Source organism: Mustelus asterias, chromosome 22 (assembly GCF_964213995.1).
Source record: "Mustelus asterias chromosome 22, sMusAst1.hap1.1, whole genome shotgun sequence".
Taxonomy (NCBI): domain Eukaryota; kingdom Metazoa; phylum Chordata; class Chondrichthyes; order Carcharhiniformes; family Triakidae; genus Mustelus; species Mustelus asterias.
Genome location: NC_135822.1, coordinates 22,336,611 through 22,358,542, shown reverse-complemented (window position 1 = coordinate 22,358,542; position 21,932 = coordinate 22,336,611). Strand labels below are relative to the sequence as shown.

General features: G+C 48.1%; 2 protein-coding genes across 2 annotated transcripts in view; one reads left to right on the top strand and one right to left on the bottom strand.

Annotated features, from left to right (window-relative positions):
• The window catches only part of sdf4 (stromal cell derived factor 4), an 89,284-nt gene that overhangs the window by 63,305 nt on the left and 4,047 nt on the right, over positions 1-21,932 (top strand). The window contains exons 4-5 of the mRNA XM_078238904.1: positions 6,916-7,074; positions 16,112-16,287. Coding sequence (XP_078095030.1) covers positions 6,916-7,074; positions 16,112-16,287 — 335 coding nt within the window. The remainder of the gene's footprint in view (positions 1-6,915; positions 7,075-16,111; positions 16,288-21,932) is intronic.
• The window catches only part of pusl1 (pseudouridine synthase like 1), a 262,904-nt gene continuing 248,561 nt past the window's right edge, over positions 7,590-21,932 (bottom strand). The window contains exon 9 of the transcript XR_013500535.1: positions 7,590-7,658. The gene's annotated coding sequence lies outside the window, so the exon portion shown is untranslated. The remainder of the gene's footprint in view (positions 7,659-21,932) is intronic.

The window sequence follows — 21,932 nt, the reverse complement described above, 5'->3', positions numbered from 1 at the left end:
AGTGAGTAGATGGTTGTTTCTCGGACAAATGGGTGGTGGACGATGGTGTTCCCCAATGATCGGCGCAGGGAGTACTGCTTCTGCTGCCGTATATAAATGCCTTGGGAGTGCAGAGTAAAATTAGAAAATTTTGCTGATAATACTTAACTTGGAGGAGTGAGGATGATGCAAGTTGCCTGTGACGGGACATAGACTGGCAGAATGGACAGACATGTGGCTGATGGAATTGAACACAAGAGAAGTGTGAATGTTGCATTTTGGCAGATGGAATAGCAAGAAGCAACAAAGACTTAATGGCACAATTCACGAGACTGCGCACAGACAAGTGACACCGGGGACACATTGATCTTTGAAGGTAACAGGACATATTGAGAGAGGAGTTAGCGAAGTGTATGGGATGTTGGGCTTCCTAAGTGGAGGTATTGAGCACCTCCAACAGGGAAGTCATGCTGAATCTTCCGTAAAGCTTTGGTTAGGCTCCAGTTCTAGTCACTGCGCTTCAGGAAGAATGTGAAGGTTCTCGGGAGGGTGCAGAGGAGATTTGTCAGAATGGTTCCAGAGACCACGTTGGGTTGGGGTTGTTCTCCTGGGAGCCAAAAAAGATTGAGGGGAGATGTGATGAAGGCGTACAAGATTATGCCAGGTCGCAGATTTAAGATCCTGAGCAAGAGGAATGTATGGAAGAATGTTTTTTATGTAGCGAGGGGTAATGAGCTGGAACTATGGGCAGCATGCTGGCACAGCAGTTAGCTCTGCTGCCTCATGGTGCCAGGGACCCGGGTTCAATTCTGGCCTCGGGTGACTGTGTGGAGTTTGCATGTTCTCCTGGTATCTGCGTGGGTTTCTTCCGGGTGCTCCGGTTTCCTCCCACAGTCCAAAGATGTGCATGTTAGGGGGATTGGCCATGCTAAATTGAACATTAGTGTCAGGGGGATTAGCAGGGTAAATACGTGGGCTTACAGGGATAGGGCCGAGGTGGGATTGTTGTCGGTGGGCCGAATGGCCTTGTCAGAGATCCAGGGTACCAGCAACGTTAGGCACACATAGTCGACTCTTAATACAAACATCCAATGCAAGGTCTTTAATTACCTGTGCACAAGGAGAACTCCCCCTCCCTCCATCGAAATGGCTGGAGTGGTTCTGACGTTACAGAGAAACAACTCAGCCGTTCGAGTCAATTACAGCAAATCAGGAACAAGAGATTTTTCGTATCTGTCATTGACAAGCATATTTGCCAATTAAATCCTGACTTTTCGCCTTATCTCATTCAATGAAAAATTGACTTCTGCTAATCCTTCATTTGTATAGCATATCCCCATATCTCGCCTTTGGTATTTGTTATGGGAAAAAAAATCTGGTCTTGTTCACCCTCCGGTGAAGGTCAAAAAGCAGAATGTTTTGAGGCCTAGGCAGAAAAAGATAAGTCTGAAGCAGACAGACTCCCTTGAAGGTCTGCAACTAATAACATTCTCACAAACTGTTACAGAGAAGGCATGATTTTTTAAAATCTGAGCATTACAACTTCCACAGCCTCCTTCTGCGCTGTAAGGATTCTATGAATTTGCTGCCTGCAAGTGTTGGAAGCAGGTGCAATCATTGATTTCAAAAGGAAATTGGATGGACACTTGAAGGAAATAAACTCACGAGGCTAAAGGGGGAGAGCACGGGAGTGAAACTGACTAGATTACTCTGCGGGTGGGGGAGCTGGCATGGACTCAATGGGCTGAATGGACTGCTTCTGTGCCACAAATGGCTCTGAGTTGCTGAGAATAACTTTAAAAAAATTTTTTTTAATCCTTCATGAGGATGTGGGCGTCCCTGGCTGGACCTGCAATTGTTGCCCATCCCTGTTTGCCATGGAGAAGGTGGTGATGAGCTGCCTTCTTGAACCGGTGCAGCCCCTGAGGTGTAGGCACACCCACAGTGCTGTTAGGGAGGGAATTCCAGGATTTTGACCCTGTGACATTGAAGTCTACCTGTTTCCAAGTGGGGTTGGGTGTGTGGGGCTTGGAGAAGAATTTGAAGGTGGTTGTGTTCCCATTCCGTCTGCTGCCCTCTGAAATGGTAGAGGTCGTGAGGTTGGAAGATGCTGTAGAGGGAGGCTTGGCAAATTGCAGGACAGTGGGGCAAGAAGGCTGTAAGTGGGATGAATTGAATCGTCCCTTATGTAGCACGGTGTAGCATTGTCCTGTAGGATGTAGCATGAAAAAGCTTTACTCAATGAGGGCAGATGTTTGAAGTAAGAAACTACAAAGGCTTGTGAGTATTTTACCTCAAGTGTTTTATATTTTAACTTTTGTGTTTTCTGTTCTTGGTCTCCATCTCTAATCGCGTCTCCCTCCTCCGCAGCCCCCACCTCCCGCAGCTCTCCCCCAACCCCCACATCAAATCAAAGGGGCTTCCCGTTGAAAACATTGGAGTAGAGTAACAGTGAGAGGACAGCGAGGTCGGGCAGCCCACGAGGTAGCTGCACCCATCTGAAATACGCAGATCACCAGAGAATCTATCATAGAATCCCTACAGGGCAGAAGGAGGCTATTCGGCCCATCAAGTCTGCACCGACTCCCTGACAGAGCACCTTACCCAGGCCCAACCCGCCCATTTCTATCCCCATAACCCTACGCATTTACCCTGCTAATCCCCCTAACCGACACACCTTTGGACACTAAGGGGCAATTTAGCCAATCCACTGAACATGCACATCTTTGGACTGTGGGAGGAAACCGGAGCACCCGGTGGAAACCCTCGCAGACATGGGGAGAATGTGCAAACTCCACACAGACAGTGACCCGAGGCCGGAATCGAACCTGGGTCCCTGGCACTGGTGGAATTTAAATTCAATTAATAAAAAATCTGGAATAATTAAGCTTGTCACAGTAATGGTGACCCTGAAACTATCATCAAACGTCATAAATAAAATCCCCATCAGGTTCACTAATGTCCTTTAGAGAAGGAAATCCGCCGTCCTTACCTGGTCTGGCCTACATGTGACTCCAGGCGCACAGCAATGTGGTTGATTCTTCACTGCCCTCTGAGTTGGCCTGGCGCGCCACTCAGTTCAAGGGGCAATTAAGGATGGGCAACAAATGCTATCCCATGAAAGAATAAACTCCACAACTGTGGACAGACACTGTACCCCAAATACACCAACCACAGTCCCACGCAGGCCCTATCCCCATAACCCCACATATTTACCCTGCTAATCCCCCTGACACTAAGGGGCAATTTAGCATGGCCAATCAGCCTAACCCGTGTATCTTAGGACCGTGGGAGGAAACCGGAGCACCTGGAGGAAACCCACGCAGACACGGGGAGAACGTGCAGACTCCATACAGACAGTCACCCAAAGCTGGAATCGAACCTGGGCCCCTGGCACAGTGAGGCAGCAGTGCTAACCACCGTGCTGCCCGGACGGGACTTCTTTCCAATGGCGCAGATGGACGTCCTGCCCCCACTGCCAATCAACGTTCAAGTGGACGGCAAACGGTAGTGGGCTTTCGGGAATTGGCGCTAGCATATGAGAGGAAGCACTGAGATTTATTATCTGATCTTCAGTCGCTGTACCCAGACATTCCGATCAAAATACCCAATCATAGTCCTTTTACCTCCATTTCTTTTTTTTATTTGATTTATTATCGTCACATGTATTACTACACAATTAAAAGTATTGTTTCTTGTGCGCTATACAGACAAAGCATACCGTTCATAGAGAGGGAAAAGAGAGGGTGCAGAATGTAGTGTTACAGTCATATCTCGGGTGTAGAGAAAGATCAACTTAGTGCGAGGTAGGTCCATTCAAAAGTCTGACAGCAGCAGGAAAGAAGCTGTTTTTGAGTTGGTTGGTACCTGATCTCAGACCTCATTCCCGACGGAAGAAGGTGGAAGAGAGAATGTCCGGGGTGCGTGGGGGTCCTTGATTTATGCTGGCTGCTTTTCCGAGGCAGCGGGAAGTGTAGACAGAGTCAATGGATGGGAGGCTGGTTTGCGTGATGGACTGGGCTACGTTCACAACCCTTTTGTAGTTTCTTGCGGTCTTAGTCAGAGCAGGATCCATACCAAGCTGTGATACATCCGGAAAGGATGCCTTCGATGGTGCATCTGTGGTGAGAGTCATAGCTGACATGCCAAATTTCCTTCGCCGAATTTCCTCGAGAACCTCTGGCTTTGCTTTCTGGACTTCAGGTTTTTTTTCATAGATTGGATCGTTGCCAAAGATTTGGCACCTCTTGAAGCTGGCATTTTGCCATCTGCTTGTCGTTCAGTGCGGCCAGATGGCATTTTGATGAGTTCAATCTCAATCCTGCCACCACATTGCTGCATAGTTTCTGCGGTTTCTCAGTGTGAGGTGACTGGCGATCTGTCTGGTGTGCGCGCACAGAGAACCCAGGTCGGCTGGGGGAGTGACTGCAAAGGAAACACACTCCCCTGGTTGAAAGGGCACTCTTGGTCGGTTTCATTTTTTTTCAACGTTTGGTAGACTTGACAGCGTGTATTTATTTTTCAAAGTTGCCAGTGGTGAAAGTAAAAACGCATCATTGAAGCGAAGCACACGCCACTCTGGACTCCAGTCCGAAAGCACGATTAGAACAGATTGCAGCAGCGATGGGCAACCTAGCCTAGTGAGTGGGCTGCCTGAGTGGCCCTGCTCCATCTCAGTGGGCCGCAAGATTGAAATCAGGCTTGTTCACTAACCATGGCCCTTGAGTAAAGTTGAATACATTTAATGCACAATGAATATTTCATAAGTGACACAGTGGTTAGCACTGCTGCCTCACAGCGCCAGGGACCCAGGTTTAATTCCAGCCTGAGATCACTGTCTGTGTGGAGTTTGCACATTCACCCCGTGTCTGCGTGGGTTTCCTCCGGGTGCTCCGGTTTCCTCCCACAGTCCAAAGATGTGCGGGTTAGGTGGACTGACCATGCTAAATAGTGTGAGGGGGATTAGCAATGTTGGGTCAAGGGGATAGGGCTTGGGTGGGACTGTTGTGCAGGCTCGATGGGCCAAATGGCCTCCTTCTGCACTGTAGGGATTCTATGATTCTAAGTTAATCATTCTCATATTAATTGAACTGTCATCAACATCAATTGGTTAAAGCCAAAGACATTTTGGATGCAGGAGTGAGTGCATGGCTCTCACAGTTAATGTTGTGTGTGGTTAGCATGTACTTCACTTAAAGTTTCAAATTTATTTATTAATGTCGCAAGTAGATTTACATTAACACTGCAATGAGGTTGCTGTGAAAATCCCCATGTCGCCACACTCCGGCGTCTGTTCGGGTACACTGAGGGAGAATTCAGCACGGCCAATGCACCCTAACCAGCACGTCTTTCCGACTGTGGGGAGGAAACCCACGCAGACACGGGGAGAATGTGCAGACTCCGCACAGATAGTGACCCACGCCGGGAATCGAACCTGGGTCCCAGGCGCTGTGAGGCAGCAGTGCCAGCTGCTGTTCCACCGTTTTGCCCTTGCATTACATGTGTATAACTTGGTTATACCAGTAGGAAAACAGCTACATGGATGGGAATGGCTCCATTTCTGTACCCCTTCATTCTAGCACCTTCCGCAGTCAGGAGCCGGCTTCCCCAACCAATTTATATTTTTGGTGTTGCTAAAATAAAATGCAGGCACAGATCCACGGGCAGCCCTTTAGTAGCTGCTGGTTAAACCCTCAACCTACCCGTAACCAAGGGCATTGGGTCCTGTGAGGCCTGGCGAAACGTGGGAGTGAACTGACCTCCCTCTGCGAGACACGGTGAGCACGTAACCCCCAGCCCGCATGTTGTGTCGCAGTCCAGGCACTGGAACTACCTCAGCCACCCCCACTTTGTACTGTGGAGTTCTGGGAACCATTGCCGCTGGCGGGCACACTTCTATTGTACAGTCTGAGATGTCCTGTGGGATCTTCTAGTCCCAGCCAATGGTGGGCATCACTGTGGGCAGGTCAGGAAAAGACGTCTGGCCGCTCTCCAAATTTTCCATACCTGCCCATGACCTTGCCCTCCACTGACAGGACTGGAACATTCCGGCTGCCATTGTTTGAAAAAGAGAGGATTGCTCATTCCATTTTTTTTTAAAAACCCAATCAATTTGAACTGTCCAACAAAAGTAATAAACATGGTGTGTGATGGTGTGTTAACTTTCTCCACAAGATGTTTGATTTTGATTTGATTTATTATTGTCACATGTATTAGCATGCAGTGAAAAGTATTGTTTCTTGCGCGCTCTACAGACAAAGCATACTGTTCATAGAGAAGGAAAGGAGAGTGCAGAATGTAGTGTTACATTCAGAGCTAGGGTGTAGAGAAAGGTCAGCTTAATATAAGGTCAGTCTATTCAAAAATCTGATGGCAGCAGCTGTTCTTGAGTCGGTTGGTGCGTGACCTCAGACTTTTGTATCTTTTTCCCTGACAGAAGAAGGTGGAAGAGAGAATGTCCGGGGTGCGTGGGGTCCATTCGGCCCATCGGGTCTACTCTGTCATTCAGTGAGATCATGACTGATCTGATATGATGATCTACTTTCCTGCCTTATCCCCATAACTCTTAATTTCTTTACTGATTAAAAATCTAACTCCGCCTTGAACATACTTAATGACCCAGCTCCTACAGCCCTCTGCAGTAAAGAATTCCACAGATTCACTCCCCTCTGAGATAAGAAATTCCTCCACATCTCTGTCTAAAATGGGTAACCCCTTTGCTCTGAGATTATGCCCTCTGGCCCTAGACTCTCCCACAAGGGGGAACAACCTCTCAGCATCTACCCTGTCAAACCCTCTGAGAATCCTGTATAGATGTTATCCCCTGAACGGGAATGTGGAAGTGCTCTGTTCTTCAATGTACATAATCTTCTTTCCCAAGTCGAAAGCCATCCTTAAAGTCGCTGGTTAATAAAATGTGCTTTGGTTGGATTGCAGCTCAGGAAGTCCTGGATAATCTAAAAGATCGCTGGTTTCAGGCTGACGAACCTCCAGCAGACCATCTCCTGAATGAAGAAGAATTCTTGGCTTTTCTACATCCAGAACATAGTCGTGGAATGCTGAAGTTCATGGTGAAGGAGATTATCCGCGATTTAGGTAAAAATGATTTCAGCCATTTTGATGGAGTGGTTTTTTAAAAAATCGTTTTAATAAAATAATTAGCTGAGCTCCTTGGGCATTGCTCACAATACGTGCGGCGAGGGGTCTGATTTTCAAGGGCCACCATATCATTCATTCACATCTGCTGTTAAGTAAACAGGTCTTGAGGTCAGTAGGAGTTTAATTGCCGCGCGATGAGGGATCGTCGCAGATTGCAATCTCATGAATTTGAATCTGGCTTTTTGTTTGTTGTGTGATGGCTGGTTTGGGACAAACGCAAATTGCACAAAAGATTTTCTTTCTCTCAAAAAAAACACTATAAAATTCAAAAACAAGGAAGTTTGATGAATCATAGAATCCCTACAGTGCAAAAAGAGGCCATTCGGCCCATGGAGTCTGCACCGACAACAATCCCACCCAAGCCCTATCCCCACAACCCCTACTCATTTACCCTCCTAATCACCCTGACACAAGGGTCAGTTTAGCATGGTCAATCCACCTAACCCGCACATCTTTGGACTGTGGGAGGAAACTGGAGCACCCGGAGGAAACCCACACAGACACGGGGAGAACGTGCAAAACTCCACACAGACAGTGACCCGAGGCCGGGATCGAACCCGGATCCCTGGCGCTGTGAGGCAGCAGTGCTAACCACAATGCCGCTTTGATGGCTGATGGCACGTGATACCTTTTTCATGAAGGAGAGGGTTGTCAACTCCAATTTTGCCATAGCCTGGAGGTGTCAACTCCCAGCCTCCTGTTTCCGACTGCCCCATCCCCACACTCTCTGGCTATGGGTTACCACAGTATGTCCATCCTTACCGTGTGCCACATTCCCACACGCCAACTGGAACAAAACCGTCTCTTAATTACCCAGTTAGATGATGTTCAACTATTAAACAGCCTTTATATCCGGTCTACAACACCTTTATAACTGATGAATGAAAGCATTCAAGGAAACAATCTCACAACAGCATGAACCAGGGGAACACAGTGAGCAGAATAACCCTGATGTGAACTGGTGGGGTAGGGGTATTATTTTGGTCACGGGTGGGTGGGGAATCCTGTACAGTTAGATGGTTGGAAATACAGTGGAGGCTGGGGTGCTTAGCTGTGGGGGAGTGTAGGAATATCTCCCGGGGGTGTGGGGATGTCCCGTACTGGACTCGGTCTGGGTCCGAAGTTTGAAGTGATATTTTCCTTTCTAACTCTTTCAGAGTAATTATCGGGGTAAAACTGGAAGGACTATCTGAAGTTAGCGATATAAATTGCTGCTTTGGCTGGCTCCCATCCCAGCGCAATTGTCCAGGGGAAGTTAGTCTTCTGGACAATTGCCGGGTAAACCCAGGAATCCCTCTGGAAACTTCCGAAAGGGATTCCCCAGTGCATCGTTGGGGTAAACCCCAAATTCCACACTCGGGAGCCAGGAAGTTATTTATTTTTGTACTTTTCAGAAGGCCTGGTTTTAAGCAGTGAACTTTACGGGTTTTCTCATTTGGAAAGCTGTCAACAAAATTGGGCAGTTTATTCATTTCACTCTTCACTGCTTCTTCAATTAGTTAAAACTAGAAACTGGGAGTGGCTGTGGCTTCGAGCTTCCCATGCTGAGTGCTGTTATCTTTATTCATTCATGGGATGTGGGCATCGCTGGCAAGGCCGGCGTTTGTTGCCCATCCTTAATTGCCCTTGAACATGTCTCGTTCGGCCATTTCAGAGGGCAGTTAAGAATCAACCACCTTGCTGTGGATCTGGAGTCATTTGTAGGCCAGACCGGGTAAAGACAGCAGATTTCCTTCCCTAAATGAATGCTCCAGATAGGATTTCAATAATAGTTTTTTTGATTTGATTTTGAGAGTGCAGAATGTGGTGTTAGAATCACATCTCAGGTGTAGCTATGCTGGTTTGGTCTCAATGGGAGTACTGTCAAATTCTGGGCACCATACTCGAGGAAAAATGAAAGCATTAGGGATTTATGAGAATGGTTCCGGGGATATGCGAGACATCGGTTAGCTGGGAATTGCCCTGCTTTGCAAAGAGAAGGTTGAGGGGAGTTTTGATGGACTTTACAAAATCATGAGGGGTCTAGACACAGTAGATGGGGAGAAACTGTTCCCATCAGTGCAGGGATCGGAAAACCAAAGCATTTCCAATAAAATGACAAAAGAATCAGAAGTGACATAAGGAACAATCTTTCTTTTACCCGGCGGATGGTTAGGATTCAGAGTGCATTCACTGCCTGAGGCCAGATTCCCACCCAAAGTCAATAGACCTTCACTGCCTCTCTGAATTTTCCAGTGCCGACGATTCCCGCCATGGGGTGGGACTGGAAAATCCCCGCCTGAGAGTGTGGTGGAGGCAGAGTCGACCTTGGCTTTCAAAGGGGAACTGGATAACTATCTGAAGAGAGAAAAACAGGCAGGGGGGGTATGCAGAGAGCCAGCATGGATACCACAGGGTGAATGGCCTCTGTAACCAGTGTGATATCTCCCTCCTTCCCCCACCCCCTGTCTGTGCCATTCTCGGGCAAAGATGAGAGGATTAAGAGGTGCTGGACATATCTGAAGGGAAAGGAAAGCCAAAGTATCAATCGGGAAGTGACTCTTTATTGAATGGAGAAGGTGTTATTTTGGTCACAGGTGGGTGGGGAATCCTGTGCAGTTAGATGGTTAGAAATACAGTGGGGGCTGGGGTGCTTAGCTGTGGGGGAGTGTAGGGATATTGCCCAGGGGTGTGGGGATGTCTCATACTGGACTCGGTCTGGGTCCGAAGTTAGAAGTGATATTTTTCCTTCTAACTCTTTCAGAATAATTATCAGGGTATTTCTTTTGAATACCAAACAAATAAACTCAATTAGATTAACTTTGGGACAAATTAAAAGGGACGGCTCCCCAAAAGGAGGGGGAACAGCCCGAACAAAAAACAAAGTCGAAAGAAAACTTAAAACATTAAATCATAATGTGATTATCGGGGTTTATAATGCACGCCAGCCCCTGCGGTGCCCAGCAGGCATGGAAGGCATCAACTGCGCCCGTGGACACCGCATGCTCCCTTCCCAGGGACACCTGGCCGCGAATATAGCCGCGGTAGAGGGGCAGACAGTCAGGATGGACGACCCTGTTGATCGCCCGCTGCCTGGACCTGTTGATGGCGCGTCTCGCCAGGCCCAGGAGCAGGTTCACGAGGAGGTCGCCCTCCCGACCCGCCCCTCTCCGCACCAGGTGTCTGTAGATCAGGAGCGTGGGACTGAAGTAAATAATTATCGGGGTAAAACTGGAAGGACTATCTGAAGTTAGCGATTTAAATTGCTGCTTTGGCTGGCTCCCATCCCAGCGCAATTGTCCAGGGGAAGTTAGTCTTCTGGACAATTGCCGGGTAAACCCAGGAATCCCTCTGGAAACTTCCGAAAGGGATTCCCCAGTGCATCGTTGGGGTAAACCCCAAATTCCACACTGGGGAGCCAGGAAGTTATTTACTTTTGTACTTTTCAGAAGGCCTGGTTTTAAGCAGTGAACTTTACGGGTTTTCTCATCTGGAAAGCTGTCAACAAAATTGGGCAGTTTATTCGTTTCACTCTTCACTGCTTCTTCAATTAGTTAAAACTAGAAACTGGGAGTGGCTGTGGCTTCGAGCTTCCCATGCTGAGTGCTGTTATCTTTATTCATTCATGGGATGTGGGCATCGCTGGCAAGGCCGGCGTTTGTTGCCCATCCTTAATTGCCCTTGAACATGTCTCGTTCGGCCATTTCAGAGGGCAGTTAAGAATCAACCACCTTGCTGTGGATCTGGAGTCATTTGTAGGCCAGACCGGGTAAAGACAGCAGATTTCCTTCCCTAAATGAATGCTCCAGATAGGATTTCAATAATAGATTTTTTGATTTGATTTATTATTGTCACATGTATTAGCATACAGTGAAAGGTATTGTTTCTTGCGCGCTATACAGACAAAGCATACCGTACATAGAGAAGGAAAGGAGAGGGTGCAGAATGTAGTGTTACAGTCATAGCTAGGACTTGGAGGAAGTTCAGCTTAATATGAGGTAAGTCCATTTCAAATGTCTGATGGCAGCAGGGAAGAAGCTGTTCTTGAGTCAGTTGGTATGTGTCTTAAGACTTTTGTATCTTTTTCCCGACGGAAGAAGGTGGAAGAGAGAATGTCCGGGGTGCGTGGGGTCCTTGATTATGCTGGCTGCTTTGCCGAGGCAGCGGGAAGTGTAGACAGAGTCAATGGATGGTCGCCATTACTGAGGCTAACGCTCAGTTCCAGAATTATGAATTGAATTTAAATTGCACTAGCTGCCATGGTGAGATTTGAACCTGTGTGCCTTGGGCATTCGCCTGGGCACCTGGGTTCCCAGTCTATTGATACTGACTCCTGGCTTCCAATATGAACCAGACTGCTCAAAGTTTCAGGTGCCTGGCCGTCTCAAATTATGTTCAAGGCAGCTTGTGAGGTCATGTGACAGAAATGTCAGGTGACTTGCCGTTGCCAGGTAGTGAGCAGTCAGTCTTCCCCTGAGACCACGAGAAGTGGGAAGCTGACATATCAAGCTAGGATAGTTGAACACATTCGCTGAAATCTTGCTGCCGTTAACGCCAGCGGGATCGCACAGCCCCGCCGATGGTGCAGCCCTTTCAGGGATTTCCCGGCAGCGAGGGCTGAGTTCCCATTGACACCGACGGGACTGGAAAATCCTGCCACAGCGAGCGGCGCGCCACCACCCGCTGCCGCAAAACACACCATGAGAGGGAGGAATATCTAGCCCACTGTTTTTTCCATTTAAACTTGTTTGCAGGACAGGCAAGGCCACAGAGATAAAAAGCAAAATACTCCAGCGGATGCTGGAATCTGAAGCAAAAACAGAAAATGCTGGAAAATCTCAGCAGGTCTGGCAGCAAAAATTGCCCTTAGTGTCCTGGAATGCGTAGGTTAGAGGGATTAGTGGGTGAATATGTAGGGATATGGGGGTAGGGCCTGGGTGGGATTGTGGTCGGTGCAGACTCGATGGGCCGAATGGCCTCTTTCTGTACTGTAGGGTTTCTATGTTTCTATCTGTGGAGAGAGAATAGAGACAACGTTTAAGTCTGGATGAACCTGGTCATGATGTGGAGGTGCTGGCGTTGGACTGGGGTAAACACAGTAAGAAGTTTAACAACAATAAACCTGTTGGACTTTAACCTGGTGTTGTTAAACTTCTTACTGTGTGAACCTGGTCACCCAGACTCGAAACGTTGGCTCTGTTCTCTCTCTACAGACCTGCTGAGATTTTCCAGCGTTTTCTGTTTTTGTTTCCGGTAAGGCCACACTTGTTCCCTTTTAGTTGTTCTCAGAAGGTGCTGGCCGGCAGGTCAGTGGCGCTGATGATGTTCCCAAACTAGCCAGAATTTTCCAGCCCCGTCTGCTGGTGGGATCTTCCGGACCTGCCAAAACCGCTGGGCTTTTGACTGGCTCGCTGTGCCCGGCCTGAGAGAACCCATCACAGTGTGGGCTGCAAAATCCCACCCAATATTTCTGACAGGAAATTCTGTCATCCAGTGGCAGACATACGTTCCAATCAGGATGATGTGCAACAGGAGAGTTCGGAAATGATGGTCTGCAGTTGGATTTGAAGGAAGTGGGTTGAGTGAGGCATTGTCCTGTGTCGAACCCGTCATTTATCGCTCAGGCTGAGGGAAGGGCAAATGTCCCATTTCTCTGCGGTAAGATGCAGCCAAGAAACACATGCTATCTTTTATTTTTGATCAGTAGGGTGGGGTGAGTGATCATTATCTCATAGCACAGACTTTATCAGTGATGTGCTGGGAAGTGTTGATTCGAGAGGTAAAAACCACCTTCCTGATTCATTCTGGGACAGCTTTCCCGGAGCAACGCTGGAGGCTTGGAAGAGGTCCGATCACCAGCTGCTGGAGGTTAATTAAAAGACGAGAGGCTGGGAAAAAGTTTAAGAGACCTTCGAGGAAGGAAATGCTGGGGAGCTCGTTATGCAGAAGCCGCTGACAATATAGCACTTTATTTTAACTCTTCTTGCAGCTAGCACGGTGGCACAGTGGGTTAGCACTGCTGCCTCAGAGCACCAGGGACCCCGGTTCGATTCCCGGCTTGGGTCACTGTCTGTGTGAAGTCTGCACATTCTGCGTGGGTTTCCTCCGGGTGCTCCGGTTTCCTCCCACAGTCTGAAAGACATGCAGGTTAGGTGCATTGGCCATGCTAAATTCAGTGTACCCGAACAGGCGCCGGAGTGTGGCAACTAGGGGATTTTCACAGTAACTTCATTGCAGTGTTAATGTAAGCCTACTTGTGACACTGATAAATAAACTTCTTAAAAAAGCTACTCGGGGAGATGTGACGTGCTTTCTTTCAACTTGGGGTTTTCCACTGACATGTTGTAAACAGCCCTCTTTACAACCGGCAAGTACTCCAATGCTTGCAAGAAAAACTTGAAAGATTGCCGTTTCTCTCGTTGGACTAGCACATACCGGGTGCTCAGTACCTCAACATGATTTCTGGCTTTGACTCACGAGGCCACTTTATATGCCATTGTGTTAGGGTCCCTGTGCAGCGCACCTTCCAGCCTCTCATAGACAGCTCCTGTGGTTCAGCTGCACCGCGCTTTGAAACCTGCGCCGCCAAAGTCATTCACAAAACAGAAACGCTGACACAAATCAGTTGAGACAAAATCAGTTGAGGTTTCGAGTATCAGCTTGACTTCATCAGCAGCAGAGTCACTTCAGAGTTAGAAGTTTCAGTGCAGCATGAATCTCATCACGTGTTCGTAGATATTCATAGAACCCTACAGTGCAGAAGGAGGCCATTCGGGCCATCGAGTCTGCAACCCCACCTATACCCATAACCCCTTACTTGCCCTAGCTTGTCCTCCTGACACTAAGGGACAATTTAACATAGCCAATCCACCTAACCCGCACATCTTTGGACTGTGGGAGGAAACCGGAGCACCCGGAGGAAACCCACGCAGACACGAGGAGAATGTGCAAACTCCACACAGACAGTGACCCGAGCTGGGAATCGAACCTGGGGAGCTGGGAATCGAACCCGGGTCGCTGGTGCTGTGAGGCAGCAGTGCTAACCGCTGTGCCGCCCACCATGTTGGAGATCAGGAGCAAGAGTTAGTAAAGGAATCCATCTTGTATGAAAATAAATAATTTATATCAAGTTCCACTTGGATGGCATGGTGGCACAATGGTTAGCACTGCTGCCTCACAGTGCCAGGGACCCGGATTCAATTCCGGCCTCGGGTCACTGCCTGTGCGGAGTCTGCACGTTTTCCCTGTGTCTGCGTGAGTTTGCTCCGGGTGCTCCGGTTTCCTCCCAAAGATGTGCGGGTGAGGTGGATTGGCCATGATAAATTGGCCTGGGTGGAATTATTATCGGTGCAGGTTTGATGGGCCAAATGGTCTCCTTCTACTCTGTAGGGATTCTATGAATTTCTGTGAATTTCTATATTCGAGTAGGTTCCTGTGTTAACACACATTGACCCTTCTGAAATCCAGGGAAGAACCTCCTCAAAGAATAATATTGACTCACAGCTAACAAAGCACTCCCATTGATACAAGACCTCAAAAAAACCCCCACACTCGCCTCTGAAAACCCCTGCTCTCCACATCCTCCGCATTAACCCATCTGTTGAATATGGAATCGGATGATGCACACCGAGAGGTCCTTAACCCAGGAAAACAACCTGCTGTTGCCAGGGAAATGGTGCTCGTTGCCAAGACGTCTCAGAAAAAGTGTGAGGGGAGAATATAAAATAACTTTTCAATGGGAATTAAATTCACACCGGGGAGTTGCCGGAAAGGCACTCTGACAGACACGGTGATATTGCTGGTGACCTCTCTGGAAGGACGTTGCCGCCATCTTAATTTCCAGGGTGAGGGAGCCCATTTTGACACTTGGGGAAGGTGGCTGGGCCAGGCCGAGTTTTAAGCTTTATTTACTATTGTCACAAGTAGGCTTACATTAACACTGCAATGAGGTTACTGTGAAAATCCCCTAGTCACCACACTCCGGCGCCTGTTCAGGTACACTGAGGGAGAATTTAGCATGGCCAATGCATCTAACCAGCACGTCTTTCAGACTGTGGGAGGAAACCGGAGCACCCGGAGGAAACCCACACAGACGCAGGGAGAACATGCAGACTCTGCACAGATAGTGATCCGCGGTCGGAATTGAACCCTGGTCCCTGGCACTGTGAGGCAGCAGTGCTAACCACTGTGCCACCGTGCTGCCCTTGGCACCTGTACAAAGTTGATGCTGAAAAATGGGAGTGCCACACTGCCTTTGTGTTGGGTGGAGCGGGGACAGGCGAGAACGAATCTTGATGCCCTACAAGGGTTGAGGGTGTAAGAGGGGAAACAACTTATTACCAGCTCAGAATACAAATTTTGGTGCCAAAATGGAATCAAGGCAGGAGCTCCCAAGAGGCAAAGCAATCCCTTTTGCAAGGATGGGAGAAAGTTCTGTTGGGCAGCATTTCCCCAGGGCAATTAGGGATGGGTAATCAATATTGGCATAGCCAGCGCCCCCCACATCCCATGAACGAGAGAGGAAAAAATAATAATTCTTTAACATCCCACAAAGAAAGCTGCAGAAAACGTTTCATGCTTTGGGGGAAAAGGTTGAATAGTGAATCACGCAATTGTACAATATGTGGACATTTCGGCATTTAAAGGGGGAAATTTTTCCATCCCGTCCACCACGGGCAGGAAGCGGACCGTGCAAAGGTCTGTCAATCTCAGGTGGGATTGTCCAGTTTTGGGGGAGCACGGCTGGGAAATGCTGCCTATAAAGTCTTCGGATACCTGCACCATCAATGCTAATTGGTGATACCTTGATCACACGAATTCTAGATGACGTTTCTTTGTTTTTATTGCGCTGTCTTCCCCCAGACAGTACGGTTGAACAAAGCGCCCGGGTTTGAACAGTCTCCTCGACCTTGTTTGATGGAATTTAGTTTTTGTTTTCTGGTCTGCTGCTGTACTAATGGATTTGGGCTCCCCCACCCCACCTCTCTTCCTGCAGATCAAGATGGAGACAAAAGGCTGACTGTCTCGGAGTTCATCTCGTTACCAGTTGGCACTGTGGAAAACCAAGAGGCTCAAGATGTCGACGATGATTGGGTCAAAGAGCGAAGGAAGGAGTTTGAGGAAGTTATTGACGCAGATCATGACGGCATTGTCACAATGGAAGAGCTGGAGGTGGGTACTTTCTTCAAACGCTCTTTCATGGTAAGAGTGTTAAACCACAGCTTTTTCTTTAGTGAACACTTGTATCGAAAACACGAACATTTCGGGTACAGCTGGTTCTTTGTAAAGTCACTTCTTATTGCGGGGAGAGGTTGGCATCCACGCAATAGGTGCACGTCATGCAAACATTTGAATTATTGCTGTTTAACTTGGTGTGTTTTCCAGTTCCAACACCTCACCATCAACACCTGATATCAACACCGCCCCATGCTGTGTGTTGGAAAGTTCTGCCTGCAAATCTGCAGTAACCATAATTGCTTCATTGTAACATGGGTCTCTTGTGTCACTTCTGCTCTCTGTGTTATTAATTATGAACCCATTTTACCTCAAAATTGAGGCATTTAAGGATCATCCACAAATCATCCAGATATCATTGATTGGTAAGCGGAAAAGGCGGGAGAATGGAGTTGAGGAACTTATCTTAGAATACTACAATGCAGAATGAGGCCACTCAGCCCATCAAGTCTGCAAGGATCACAATCTCTCACAGGCCGTATCCCCATGCATTTACCCGAGCTAGTCCCCACCAAGGGGCAATTTAGCATGGCCAACGCACCGAACCCATACATCTTTGGAGTGCTCAGTTCTGGTCGCCTCACTATAGGAAGGATGTGGAAAAGATTGAAAGGGTGCAGAGGAGATTTACAAGGAAGTTGCCTGGATTGAGTGGCATGCCTTATGAGGATAGGCTGAGGGAGCTCGGTCTTTTCTCCTTGGAGAGATGAAGGATGAGAGGAGACCTAATAGAGATGTATAAGATGTTGAGAGGCATAGATCGGGTGGACTCTCAGAGGCTTTTTCCCAGGGTGGAAATGGCTGCTACGAGAGGACACAGTTTTAGGGTGCTGGGGGGTAGGTACAGGGGAGATGTTAGGGGTAAGTTTTTCACACAGAGGGTGATGGGTGAGTGGAATCGGCTGCCGTCAGTGGTGGTGGAGGTGAACTCAATAGGGTCTTTTAAGAGACTCCTGGATGAGTACATGGAGCTTAATAGGATGGAGGGTTATAGGTAGGTCTAGAAGGTAGGGATGTTTTCGGCACAACTTGTGGGGCTGAAGGGCCTGTTTGTGCTGTAGTTTTTCTATGTTTCTAAACCGGAGCACCGGAGGAAACCCACGCAGACACGGGGAGAACGTGCAGACTCCACACAGACGGTGACCCAAGCCGGGAATCGAACCCGGGTCCCTGGAGCTGTAAGGCAGCTGGAGTGCTAACCACTGTGCCACCCTTATAAGCCATGATCGAATGGCAGAGCAAACTCGATGGGCTGAATGGCCCAATTTTGCTCCTGAGTCTTATGGTCTTATTCTGATTAACATTTTCCCGACTGGGCTAATACGTCTGCTGCAAGCCTGGAGGTAATTCCTGGTGGCTTAGTGATTGCTTCAGGAGGTGATTCGCACCTTCCTCTGCTCTGGTGGTCAACCAAGGATGCCTGCTGAACATTCCTCTTTATTCTTCCAGTACCAACCTTCAAATTCCCTGATGCCAACTCTGTAGTTTACAAGAATGGTCCCTGGGATGAGAAACTTCAGTTATGGGGATAGATCGAAGAGATTGGGACAGTTGTCCTTGGAGAGAAGAGGGTTTAAGAGGAGATTTGGTAGAGGTGTTCAAAATCATGAGGGGGCTGGCCGAGTAATCGGGGAGAAACTGTTCCCACTCGTAACTGCCAAGAACGAGAGGGCACAGATTTAAAGTGATTTGCAAAGGAAGCAATATGTGATGTGGGAAACGAACATTTTTCACGCGGCGAGTGGTTGGGGTCTGGAACGCACTGCCTGGAACTGAGGTGGAGGCAGGTTCAGTCAAGGCATTCGAGAGTCCATTAGATGATTTGAACAAAGTGCAGCATTCTGGGAAAAGGCAGGGGAATGGCACCAGGTCATGACGCTCGTTTGGAGAGCAAGGGCCAACACGATGGGCTGAATGTCCGCCTTCTGCGCCATAACCATTCTGTAAAGGTCCAGAGTGTGAAAGTGCTGGCTGGTGTGGCAGTAAGCCCTACCACCCACAAGCTTTGATCCTCAGTCTGGGCTTGGTTATGGACTATAAATCTAGCCAGCAGTTCATATACTGCAGTTGACCCTATTGACTTTATGGCGGTGGGGGTGGCCCCATCTAGTGGCTAGAGGGGGTGGGTATAGAAAATCTGACAAATTAGATGTCCGTCAGACAGTTAACTGTCTGCTGCAGGGACTTCAGTGCCTTTGAAGGATGGCAGCAGGGAGTGCTGCACTGTCAGGTGCAACTGTTGGATGAGACATTAAAGCTAGGCCCTATCTTCCTCTTGTAGATATAAAAAAAAGACCCCTAGCATTATTTGAAGCTTGGGGGGGTCTCTCCAATCTCCTGGCCAATATTCGCCCCTCATAGAATCCCTACAGTGCAGAAGGAGGCCATTCGGCCCATCAGCCTGCACCGACAAGAATCCCACCCTGGCCCTATCCCCGTAGTCCCATGTATTTACCCTTTTAATCCCCCGAGGGGCAATTTAGCACAGCCAATCCACCTAACCCGCACATCTTTGGAGTGTGGGAGGAAACCGGGGCACCCGGAGGAAACCCATGCAGACACAGGGAGAACGTGCAGACTCTGCACAGACAGCGACCCGAGGCCGGAATTGAACCCAGGACCCTGGCGCTGTGAGGCAGCAATGCTAACCACTGTGCCACCTGTGCCAAACATCACAAAAGTTGATTATCTGGTCATTGCAGTGTTGATGTAAGCCTACTTGTGACCCTAATAAATAAAATATCTGGTCATTATCACATTGCTGGGAGCTGTGTGTGTTCAAATTGACACCAACATTGCAATAGTGGCTACACTACAGAAAGTGCATGTAAGGCACACTCGGATGTCCTGAGCTGATGAAAGGTGCCATCAATGTAACTTCTTTCTGTAAAGAGATTGTCGACCACTGCAAGTCAGTTGGCCGGAACACACTGATCCAGCAAATGGTCTTGATGCGGAATGAGGAGACATTTTTCCCGTCATAAGCAACCTAAAATGAGCCTGTGGTCTAGCACAAGCACAGTTTCATTTGAAAAAAAAAAGACCAAAATGAAACGTTCAATTCTGAAATGTCTGTGGTTTTTCTCATGAGTTTTTACAACCTCATCAATGAACCAGTCGGATTTTTTCTCACAGTTCATCACATTGTGAGAGAGCCTGGGGGTGGGGTGGGGTACTATGTGAGTGTTCTAGATAAAAATTTCAAGACTTTATCGTTTAAATTTTATTTAACCCAAGCGAATTATTTCTGAGAACTGAACTGATCAGTTTTTAAGGAGTGGTTTAGATTGTGTTCACCTTAATCTTCAGCAAAGGGAAGTGGGTATAGCTTCTTGCTAATTAGCTTTTCTGCTGAGTGATATCGATTTTTAATGTATCCTGGGTTTGGAACACTTGTCTGAGTGTTTTCAACATGATAACCATTCCAATTCCATGTTTTTTTTCTTCCTCACTCCAGTTCTAGGACTTGGATTCAGAGTCACAAAGTCACTTCTTGATTATGAAAATAAAGGAAGGTTGCATTTAGATAGAGCCTTTCGTGACTTCAGGATGTCCCAAAAGGGCTTTACAGTCAACTAAGTACCTTTGAAGTTTATGGGGAGGCGATGGCCTAGTGGCATTATGGCAAAGACTATTCATCCAGAAACTCAGCTAATGTTATGGGGGCCTGGGTTCGAATCCTGCCACGGCAGATGGTGGAATTTGAATTCAATTTAAAAAATATCTGCAATTAAGAATCTACTGATGACCATGAAACCATTATTAGAGAAACCCAACTGGTTCAGTAATGTCCCTTTAGGGAAGGAAATCTGCCACCTTTACCAGGTCTGGCCTACATTTGACTCCAGAGCCACAGCAATGTGGTTGACTCTCAACTGCCCTCTGAACAAGGGCATCTAGGGATGGGCAATAAATGCTGGCCAGCCAGCGATGCCCATGTCCCACAAATGAATAAAAAAAGTACCCCCCCCCACCCCACACACACACATACACACATCCTTTGCGTTGTGTTTGGTGGCAGTAGCATCTTCCCACCACTGTCGATGCTGTTTCCAATTGTTTGCCTTCTCTGCTGCCGGGGAAACCTGCAGGAGGTGGTTGCCGTTGATGGGACCAGAACATCCCGCAGACGGGAACGGCGGGAAAATCCTGCCCATTGTCACCACTGACTGCTGTGTTTCTTACCTTGACATTTTCTCCCACCTAACTTCCACAGCCAAGAGCAATGAGAGGATAATCTGTTTTAGTCATGTTGGTTCAGACATACATACTAGCCAGGTCACCCAGGGAAACTCCCCTGATTGCCTTCATAATAGTACAGTGGGATGCTCTGTACCCACCTGCGTTGGCACAGGGGGTCTCAGTTTATCATTTCAACCAATGGCACTTCCAGCCATGCAGCCACTCCTCAAATCCATGCCCTCGGCACGTTGGAGCCATCGAAAGGGGCAGAATGCCCGCCTTGCAGCCAATGTAATGCCTGCACAATACAGGCGCATTTGCTGTAGGGAAGGTGCCCAGGATGGTGCCCAAATGCCCTGAGGAATGGGGCACACACCGTTGCTGGATTTTTCATAGAACCATAGAATCCCTACAGTGCAGAAGAGGCCATTCAGCCCATCAGGTTTGCACCGACTCTCTCAACAGAGCAGCTTCCACAGGCCCATCCCCCGCCCTAACCCCGTAAACCCACACACTTCATCTCCGAGCAGCACGTGGCCTCGCCACTGTCTGCCCCAAGGATAGAAATGATTATTTAAAAATGTGTGGCACAATGGTTAGCACTGCCGCCTCACAGTGCCATGGACCCACACATTTCCCATTAGCACCCACCTAACCTACACATATTTGGACACTAAGGGGCAATTTAGCATGGCCAATCCACCGAACCTGCACAGCTTTGGACTGTGGGAGGAAACCCACACAGACACGGGGAGAACATGCAGATTCCGCACAGACAGTGACCCAAGCTGGGGATCGAACCCGGGTCCCTGGCGCTGTGAGGCAGCAGTGCTAACCACTGTGCCACCGTGCCGCCCATTTTAAAATAATTTCTATCCTTGGGGCAGATAGCGGAGAGGCTGCTCGGAGATGAGTGACTCCCTGCAGGGTTGATGTTGAGCGATTGCTGCTCTGTTATTTTAAAGGAAAATGCTGCCAGCGAAAATAGGGAGCAAACTGCCATTTCAATTCACTCTTTTAAAGAAGAGGAAGGAGTTACAACTTGTTTAGTGCCTTTCACACCGACCAGATACTCCAAAATCCTATTTGAAATGTCGTCGCTGTTGTAATGTAGGAACTGCAGTCGGCAGCATGTGCACGGCAAGCTCCCATTAACAGCAATGTGTTAACGATCGCATCATCTGTTTTTTGTGAAGTCGACTGAGGGACAAATCCGATTTATTATTGTCACATATATTGGGATACAGTGAGAAATATTGTTTCTTGTGCGTTATACAGACGAAGCATACCGTTCATAGAGTACATAAAGGTGAGGGAAAGGAGAAGGTGCAGAATGTAGAGTTACAATCATAGCTAGGGTGTAGAGAAAGATCAACTTAATATGAGGTGGGTCCGTTCAA